General features: G+C 43.1%; 1 protein-coding gene across 1 annotated transcript in view; it reads right to left on the reverse strand.

The window, feature by feature from the left end:
- ENO4 (enolase 4) overlaps positions 1-8,368 on the reverse strand; it is a 31,705-nt gene extending 23,337 nt beyond the window's left edge. Inside the window, exons 1-3 of the mRNA XM_007056319.4 lie at positions 8,132-8,368; positions 3,190-3,318; positions 160-350 (exon numbers count right to left, since the gene is read on the reverse strand). Of these exons, the coding sequence (XP_007056381.2) occupies positions 160-350; positions 3,190-3,318; positions 8,132-8,287 (476 nt within the window). The 5' untranslated portion in view covers positions 8,288-8,368. The remainder of the gene's footprint in view (positions 1-159; positions 351-3,189; positions 3,319-8,131) is intronic.
- Between the last annotated feature and the right edge of the window lie 1,980 nt (positions 8,369-10,348).

The raw sequence follows: 10,348 nt of genomic DNA on the forward strand, positions 1-10,348 counted from the left end.
GTGGCAATAATATCCCAGAAATATTGTGTCGAAAGAATTAGGAACAACATTAGAAAAAATATTGAGATTTTGCACAAATTATTTTATTTACAACACAATTATTTGCAAGAATTTGTTTTACTACAGTAAAAATCAGTGAAAAAAATATGCAAGACCTACCCAAGCAGCTCATCAACTTTACATTGGTCAGCAGGTTGCAGGTCTCTGAGCATTTCATTCAGTGATCCATTTACCCATTCCAGGGCTCTATTAATAGAGTCATTTCTTTCTTTCTCATCAGCATCAATTGCTTCAGGTGAAGCATTTTCAAGGATTTCAGAATGAGAAGAGACCACAATGGAACAAATGCTCTGCAAAATTAATGTGAAAAGCTTACAAACTGTTCAGTTTCTAACTTTGAAATGTCACTTTAAAAGATTAAAAAGATATAGGCTTAAACATAGCCCCCCTCCCCAGGAACTTAATTGATCCCATAATTGAAGCTTTTTCTTGGTTTCTCGTACTTCTGCACTTACAGCTTTCCAGCTAAGATTCTCAAACCATTTATGAATATTACTTATGTGTTACTCCTGTCACATAATTTTTATACTCATTTTAAAGGATGGTAAAGTAAGGTTCAGAGTGATTTAGTGACTGGCCCAAAATAAGGCTCTGAGCCTGCAGTTCTTATCAATGGCAACAGAATTTACACCTACATGGTGTCTCAATCCAATCCCAATTCAGTGAGGCTCTGCATGGAGATAGGGATCAGATTGCAGAATCTGGACCTAAAACAGTGACAGCACCAGGAATAGAACCCAGGAGTCCTAATTTGTGTTTTAACCACTAGAATTCAAGCTTACTCAGAGCTCTTCTTCAGGTCTGCTGAAGTGTGAACATCTCTGTGTAAGTTAGTGTTTTTCCAGATCTTTCGGCAATAGAAATTCTTTACAAATATTACTGACAATAGATTGCCAAATGTACAAAACAAAATTAAAAAAAGATGACCATAGGTAACTTTAAAAAAAAATCAAAACTCTGCATCCATTTCCTCTTCTGAAATAAGCATCTGTCAAAATAAGTTTCATAAGTGTTATTTACCTGGCAATATTTTAGGAAGATGTGCCTATAAATTGCATTAACAACTGAGGGTGAATGACAGTAGCAAAGAAGTATAAATGCTGGTGAATCATGGTTAAGGATATAATTCTGTCACAGAGGTAATGGAGTCTGTGATTTTCCTGGACCTCCATGACTCCTTTTGGGGCAGAGCTAGAGCAGCTGTCAGCCCCGGAGCCACCGGAACAGCAGCCCCCAGAATAGCTGGCGGTCGGCCAGCCCCAGGCATGCTGGAACAACAGTCCCTGGCCCACTGGAGCAGCAGCTGGGACTGGGTCAGCCCCTGTGGGGCTGGATCAGCAGTGGTCATCCCCGGCTGCAGGAGCAGCAGCAGGGTTGGAGCAGCGGAAAGCCCCAGCAGCACTGTTTGTCCCCCTTTATCCACCCAAGTACTTTTAGTAAAAGTCAGGGACAGGTCGTGGGCTTCCATGAATTTTTGTTTATTGCCGCCAACCTGTCCCTGCCTTTTACTAAAAATACCAGTGACAGAATCTTAACCTTATTCATGGTACAAAAGCTGTCTACTGTTGCAGTGAAAAGTGTCATATAATGACAATGTGACCTTTCAAATGAACTCTATTTTGATCAGTCACTAACTACTGTGCATCCTTTACAGATTTCCTAAGGATGACTGCATTAAGGATGTTAGACAAAATGAACCTTAAATACTTTTCATACTGGATTTTTTTTAAAAAAATACATAAATTGTCTACTTTTCTGAGCATTTTCAATGAAGTAATCATAGTTCTACTTCAAGGAGAGTGTAAATAGCTACCATCTGTAGTGAAGTAGAGAGACAAGGTGGGTGAGGTAATATATTTTATTGGACCAACTTCTCTTGGTGAAATAGAGACGCTTTTAAACTTACACAGAGCTTTTCTTCAGTTCTGGGAGTGTCACAGCAAATATAAAATGGAATCGGTTGTTTAGCATAAGTAGTTAACACATGTTTCAATGGACTATTCAAGGTGAAGGGTCTATTAACATCCCTCCATTCATGGGGGCGGGAAGGGGGGGGGGGGAAGGGAGAAGAAAAAGTAGCTTGGGGGTAGGGAGTTGTTAGTGGGTTATAGATTGTTATAATAAGCCATAAATCCAGTGTCTCTATTCAGCCATCTATGGAACAACCTTGGATGCTAATGAGGAATAATGCTAATGTGAGGGGAACACAGAACTAGTCTTGAATTTCTGGAACACACAACAATATTTTTGAATGAAGTGAAACGTACACTGCCCTAAACTCGCAGCATGAAAACCTGTTTGACATGAACTGTGTTAAGACTAGACTGCATGCTTTTTTTCTGAAATACAGTAGTATAATAGGAATAGAAAGATATGTAGCTCAGAACATATGAATGAAAATAAATGTATAGTAAAAAAAAAAATGCTTATACAAGCAAAGCTATCTCCAAGAACAGGGACAGTTATAAAGCCCTGATCCTGCAAACACATATATGTATATGTTTAAGCACGAGTAATTCTGTTGACTTCAGTAGGACTACTGAGCACATAAGCGTGTGTTTGCAGGACTGGAGCCTCATCTAGGATATTACCAGTGTAAGAAGACTGAGAAAGGTGCCATTGAGACATTTTAAAGAAAGAAAAGCAAGACACAAAACTCCAAAACTCATGTTATGTAGGGAGAATGAGTTAAATTAGGGTCCAAGTCTGACAAATGCTAAAAGCTATCTCCTGCCACCATTGGAGTCAAGAGGAGTTTTTGCTTATGGCTGCTATGACTATAAGAGGACAGTTTTTGTGAGACAAGGACCAGGGTACAATTATATGACAAACAACAACATACATGAATGTAATATCAGATGTGGGTCACAAATTAAAATATAAACAAAGCATTATTATTCTAAAAACAGCTAATACTGTATAATAGTCACGGGTAGGGCAATGTAGTTAATTTTCACCAGAGTTTTGCTACTTCTGACTTACAAAAGTAATTCATTCAGGAACTTGATCCACATTTAACTCCTCCATTTTGTCTCATTAATTAAAATGACCCATCATTAACAATGGTGGAGATGAGCATCTCTGTAATGTCCTGTTAGGATATATAACAAAATAAGATGTAGCTCATACCTTCTCATGGTTTTTAACTGTGCAAAATATTTCCACTTCTAATGTTGGTCGACCAACTCCATCAAGGACCTTCCTTCCAATTAATTTGCATATTACTGGAGGTTTTGAAAATTTAGAGAAGTAGTTAGCCTTGAAAAAGAGAGAGTTTGATTAAAAAAATCAATTTCTGTGTAAATAAGTCTTTCATTTTATGTTAGCATTAAATCCATTCTTGGGTAAATCTATTTTTGTGCCTTGGTATTCATCAGGATACTTCAGTATTCTTATTCCTATGCTGTGTGCTTAAGAGCCACTCTAGGACCTGGGTTTATACTTACTGCTTACAACCTATATAGTACTATTCATTTCTATTCAGGTTCATATTGTGACAGATATAACAGCCCCATGCCATATATCTGAGGACTATTGTATTACATTTATGAATGGTTTATGTATGATTGTGTCCTACTCCATGGGGGAGGGATACCACAGTTTCTCCAGAAATTTAAAAACAGTAGGAGCTGACTACTCCTAGGATTATATGCAACTCCAAGACATACCGCCCCCTGGGGTGGTTTGCATATACTGCTTTAGGCTTGGTTTTCCAGAGACTAGGAAACAAAGAAAGAGTTTTTTGGTATAAAAGAATGAGCTTGAATTCACCTGTGACCTTCCTTTTGATTCAACAAATGGACAAATAGATCCTAGGGGGGGACCAACCTTAAAGGAGGGGTTGGAAGAATGTTGACCTATCTGGACCTCCTAAGACTGACGGATGATTTCTGGTATGTTTATTAATAAGCATGTCAGAACTTTCATTGTTTTTTTATGTTTTCTCTGTGATGCTTTTACCCTAAGAATACATGTGCTCTGAGAAAAAGCTGCATGATAACTTGTAATTAGGCTTGGCAGGATTCAATTTTAATCAGTAACGGTCAGTAAACATCCATTTCAGCTGACACACTGCAATCGACTGAAAAAATATCAATTGGTACCAGACAGAGTATCTGTAGGGATCTGGTGTCACTGGCCCTGCAGCAGTGCAGGGAGCCCTCGGCAACCCTGCTGTCATAGGAGTGAGTAAGCTGGTGCTAGCCCGCGGGGAGGCCACTCCACTGCTGAATGCCTCCCGTGGCAGTACAGGGAGCCCTCAATAGTTCTTGTGGCACCGGAGTGCTAAGTGACTCTGTTCTGCCCTGCCAGGAACGCAGCCTCCCCAACACTTTGTGCCTGCAGGGATTGGGTGTCACCAGCCCTGCAGCTCTGTTGTCACTGTAGTGAGGGAGCAGGGCCATGACACCAGAGCTGCAGATGGCTTCCTGCATGGCCGCATGACTGGTGACACCTGATCCCTGCAGGCTGTGCAGGGGAGGCTGTGGTTATCCTGGTCTAGAGAAGCAGAGACCACCAGCCAGAACTGCAAAGATGAGGATGAGCTATAGGGGAGGCCATTCTGCTGCCAAACAGTTCCTGCTCAGGAACAGCTCCCACGCTTCTGGCTGGTGAGTGAGTGGGTGGGGTTGGCGACATCCAATACCTGCAGACACAAGGTGCAGAGAAGGATATGGTCCTGGCGTGGAGTTGTCGTCCCCGGACATGGTGGTGGCTCTGTCCCCGGGTGACAACTCCGCCTCATGGCCCTGAGCTCTGCTTTCCCTCACCAAGACCCCAGCCTTCCCTCCACTTTGTGCCTGCAGGGGTCCAGTGCCACTGGCCCCTCAGCTATGCAGGGAACCCTCTGCAGCTCTGCTCTCATGGCTCCATTCACTCACACACTAACCAAGAGGGTGGGAGCCATTCCCAGGCAGGAACTGTTCAGCAGCGGGGTAGCCTCCCCGTGGCTGGGGCTCATGCTCCTCCTTACCAGTCCTGGCTAGGAGTCTGTGCTCCAAATGCAGGGGGCCAGAACAACTGAAGCTTACCCCGCATGTTCCACCCTGGGGTCTTTGGCCCCTCAGCTTCACAAGGACCTCTTACATCCCCACTGTCAGCACTGCCCTAATCTGAACACTACCCCACACGGCTGTAAAAAATAAAAACAGTTAAATAAAAAAAATTCCTAAAAATGCAAATTGATCATCAAAAAATTGTAAATACAAAACGATAATCCACAATTAGAAAAAAATAAACATTTAATTCTGCAAAGCCTACTTGTAACTGCTGGCAATCCACTGTTCATAGCCCTCAGAAAGAAAGAACAATGCACAGGTGCTGGCTGTTAGACCCAATGGCTTGCTGAGGATATCACAGTGTTTGGCAGGGGGTGTGCATCCTTAAAGCTCCTGGTCAGAAGGGTGTGGAACATGGGTCCCTGCCCAGAGACAGGTGATGGATGTAAGACTGGGCATTCCTAGAGTGGACCACTGAAGAGGAATACAGGTGCAGTTACTCTTAAAACTGACACACAAAATAAGCCCGTCACTGCCTCACGGCAGTTGCTGATGTTGCAGGTGTAGGGCACTCTGTCCTTGAATAAGCATGTAAAAAAGACTACACCTGTCTGTCTCTAGAAAGCAGAGGGGAAAAGGCAGAGGAGAGAGCCTAATCAGGAACAACTGCTAAAGCCATTTGGAGGATGACTCACAGGATCTGATCTTAAAGGAGCATTAAATAGCCTATGATACTTAACTCTTGTCTCTCTCACCAACAGAGTTGGTCCAATATTACCTCACCCACCTTTTCACTTTTGCCTTCATAATATAATTAGAGAAAGAATATTTCTAAGTTTACAGAGAAAGCAAATGAGAGATCTGACTTCAAGAAAGAGGATAGAGAAAAAAGGATTGTTTCTGAATGCTTCTCTTGGCATGATGTCAAAAGCTGACTTGGTCAAGATGCCACAGAGGAATCATTAGTTATTTACAGTTGAGTTTCATCTGTGTTAATGTGGTAAATGCCCAAGAGGGAAAAGAAAAGACGAAGAACTAAACCTTGTGGAAACAACGAGGAGTACTTGTGGCACCTTAGAGACTAACAAATTTATTTGGGCATAAGCTTTTGTGGGCTAAAACACACTTCATCAGATGCATGAAGTGGAAAATACAGTAGGCAGACATATCTACACAATACATGAAAAGATGGGAGTTGCCTTACCAAGTGGGGCAGTCAGCTCTAATGAGACAATTCAATTAAAGTGGAAGTGGGCTATTATCAACAGGAGGAAAAAAATCACATTTGTAGTGGTAATCAGGGTGGCTCATTTCAAACAGTTGACAAGAAGGTGTGAGTAACAGTAGGGGGAAATTAGCATGGGGAAATTAGTTTTTAGTTTTTGAAGTGACCCATCCACTCCCAGTCTTTATTCAGGCCTAATTTGATGGTGTCCAGTTTACAAATAAATTCCAGTTCTGCAGTTTCTCGTTGGAGTCTGTTTTTGAAGTTTTTTTGTTGAAGAATTGCCACTTTTAAGTCTGTTATTGAGTGTCCACGGAGATTGAAGTGTTCTCTGACTGTTTTTTGAATTTTATCATTCTTGACGTCCTATTTGTGTCCATTTATTCTTTTGGGAGGTACTCCTTGTTGTTTTTGCTGATACAGACTAACACGGCTACCACCCTAAATCTTGTGGGTTTCTAAAGAGAGCTGGTCTTAGCAAAGAAGAGGAACCATCACCAAATCCAGAGAGTGATTTGTGAGGTAGGAAGTGAACCATAACAGGTGGAAACTAGAAACACCAGTGTAGCTGTGGATGCAATCCTGGTGAATAGAGTGGTATATAGTATGGAAAGCTGCAGTGAGGAGGCAGAGGCATACCTAACTAACAAGTATCATTAAAAAAAAATCAACTATCACAAGCATGATAGAATTTTGTTTGATTTACCTTCTTTCCAGTAAAACATAATCTGGAACTAGTGATCACACCTTATCATGGAGAGTAATGAAACTTGAGGTCAACATGGAACAATGCAATGACTAATGCCTGAGATGTAAGACTTCATTATCATAGAGACATTCGTGTAGGAGGAAGCATTGGAAGGCAATCTTTTTAAAACAGCTTTCTAAAGTATGGTGTTGGCCATTCCACTATTATACGGAGTGGATATTTTATTGGCCACACTAGTTCCAGTGTCTGACTCTGCTGCTGGCTGAACAGCAAAGGGGAAAGCTCGCCTGATTCTTGTCCATTTCACCTAAGCCCATAGGGATCTGAATACCAATAGCAGCGTGAAAACTAACCAGACTCCCTTTATCTTCATTCTTCTGATGCTTGGCAGAGGTCTGCACAACAGTTGTGGCTGTAGGAGCATCTGCCTACAGTCTCAGAAGAAAATACTTTGCAATCTTAAAATGATTTAATAGCTTTGTTAAGGGGCCATCTAATGCTGTGACAAACCCAAGCATTGACAAACCCAGCATTCAAAAATCATGGCCCAGGCCTCACACTGTGACATTGTTTTCAAATCAGTTTCAAGTTAAATAAAAGGAAGGGCCATTTTGTCCTCTGATTTCTGGGCTGCGAGGGTGCAGGTTAGGTCTCATTATTAAGCTTTGCTCCACAACCACAAGAGCTAATAACTCTTTTGGTGGAATCTGAAATTGTCACCTAATCCCGAGAATCCAGGAGCTGGGGCTTTACGAAAAATAGCAAAGAGCTGAGCCTGGCGATAACGTCATGCAAGCTTGTACCCTTAGGCTCGAGCAGCATCTCAGGGGAAGGTCAGTCAGGTGGAGCGCCCCTGGGTGATGCCACAGCAGCCCAGGACCACCTGCCTCACCCCACTGCCCCTACGGGGGGGGGGGGGGGGGAGGGGAGGGGAGGGAAGGGGCGAGCCTCGTTCTCACTCCCCCCTGCGCCTGAGCAGAGCTCCTAGCCTCAACCTTACTCCGCTCACTTTCCATTTGCGCGGGGGATTATGGGATCTGCCGGGGAGAGGGGGGCAGAGAGCGGTAGTGCAGCGCCTGCGCATTAGCCACCCCCCCCCCAGTCCGGCGCCTGCACACTGGCCCCCCCGCCGGTAGGTACCAGATGGCCGTAGAGGTCGGCGGGACGCAGGTAGAACGTGGCGTTGAGCGCCTCCTCCAGCCGTTGCGGGACCTCGTTGCTCCGATAATACTCGGCCGCCTGGTGCCTGAGTTCGAGGAGGTGCCGCCGCAGCTCGCGTTCCCCGCCGGGCTCCATGGGGCTGAGAAGGCGGCGGCGGCTGCTAGGAGACGGAGCGCGTTCCCTCAGCGCCGACTTCTCGCGCGACGGCTGCCGCGGAGGAGGTTGCCTTCCGCGCGCCCTCTGCGCGGAGTCGGGGGATCAGACCCCTCCCCCACGCTCTCCTCGCCCTCAGCCTGGCAACCGGGACTCCTGGGTTCTCTCCCTGCCTCCGCCAGTGAGCTGCTGTGTGACCCTGGGCAAGTCACCTACCGTCCCTTCAGCTTTCCCCAGGAGCCAGACGGGGAAGAGGGTATTTGCTCTTCTGAGGGTGACCAGAGAGCAAGTGTGAAAGAGCGGGAGGGGGCTGAGGGATAATAGGAGCTTATATAAGAAAAAGACCTAAAAATCGGGACTGACCCTATAAAATGGGGACATCTGGTCACCCTAGCTCTTCCTTATCAGTGGCCTTTGGGCTACAGGTGACTAGCACATAGAGGTGGCAGGTGCCATGGCTGTGTGAACAGCTGGGACTTAATGAAGATGTTTGGAATTGCCCTGGCTATGAACTCCCACGGTGCTGGGCTTGCTTTGGTTAGCGAGTCAGATGTTTACGACTCCTCTTTTTCAAGGTGGAGGGTCCGCACTCTCTCTCAGACTCTTCCAGAGGTTGGTTATGATCTTTAATGCTAGACACTTTCAAGCGAGTTCCTTTTTGTAGTAAAAGAGTCTTTGAACAACAAAATTGCACAAGATTAACATCCTGAAAGAGAGAGACATTATAGTGTGTGAAATAATCTAGTGAGGACAAAGCTGCCAAGCGTCTCAGTAACTTTACTTCTGCTTTTAAAAATCCTTTACATTCCATGAAAAAAGAAACATTTCACAACCTGAATGATCATTTGTAGTCTACAATTTCTCACCAACAAACTTTCACTTTGTTGCCTGGTTCGCTGGTAATTTTGTTGAAGTAACTGAAAATGGAGATATTTAAAATGCTATTAGCTACACACTTCCTCTGTTCTAAAACCACTAGACCTTGCTCATTGTATGTTCACTTCTCTGGGGTGGGTGGTAATGAAGAAAAATCCCTACAGTTATTTCCCTTTGCCGTTAAAATATCACAGTGCTTCTCTGAGGACATAATCCCTCTTCCTATGTCTACTTTTTCAGAAGAATCTTCTGAACCGACCCCAGGCATTCCTTAAAGAAGGTGCCCAGGGGAGATCTATTTGGATTTTCCCACTTTCACAGTCTAACAAATTGAAAATAGAGTTCCTCAAACTTAGTTTCAGATTACTAAAATGTTAATTTCTTGCCTTGTGCCTTTTTATAAGGGTGTAAATAAAGCATTGGTGTGATTAAAGCCCCCAATCATCTTCTGAGGCTACCTATGATAGGAAAAAAGATCTCAAAGCTTTCATTCAAACACAGCTGGTTAACTTTGGGGAAGCAGTGAATAGAAAGCAGTTTTAACAATTATTGGTTCTTATTGAATAACCCATTTGAAATAATAGTAAAAATTCTCTAAGAAATATTTATCATTTTAGTTTACTGATTAAAAATTAACATGATGTGTATTTTCTTTCTTCCCTTGTATTTTTCATTAACGCTGATAGTAGTTGCAGGTATGTTGTAAAAGGAGGATTTATTCTATGATCCTGCCTATTATTGTGTAGTTAACTGGTTAATAAAGCCATTTCATGCTATCAGTGATGCCTGTGCAACCCTATTATTGTCAGTAGGCTTGCACTGGTGTAATTAATGGGGACTCAGTAAACAGCTGTGTTAATTGAAAAGAATTCAACTCTTTCTCTTAGCTTTGTTGAATCTACCATGCTAAGAGAAGTAAAACACTTGTAAGTAAAAAACTTGTATTTGTTACTAAAGTAAACAGACATGACTAAATACCTGCGAGGAAAAGATCAGTTGAGGATAGAGATGTCACTTGTACAAATTTGTGCTCTGATATATGACTATGTACAAATGGCACCTCCTTTCTCAGTAGGATTTGAGTGGTGGTATATCATGGATGAATTTAGCCTATTGAAGCTAACTGGATTGCACACCTATAACTGAGGAGGAATTTGGGCAGCTGTT

The sequence above is a fragment of the Chelonia mydas genome, chromosome 7 (assembly GCF_015237465.2).
Source record: "Chelonia mydas isolate rCheMyd1 chromosome 7, rCheMyd1.pri.v2, whole genome shotgun sequence".
In the NCBI taxonomy this organism is placed as follows: Eukaryota; Metazoa; Chordata; order Testudines; family Cheloniidae; genus Chelonia; species Chelonia mydas.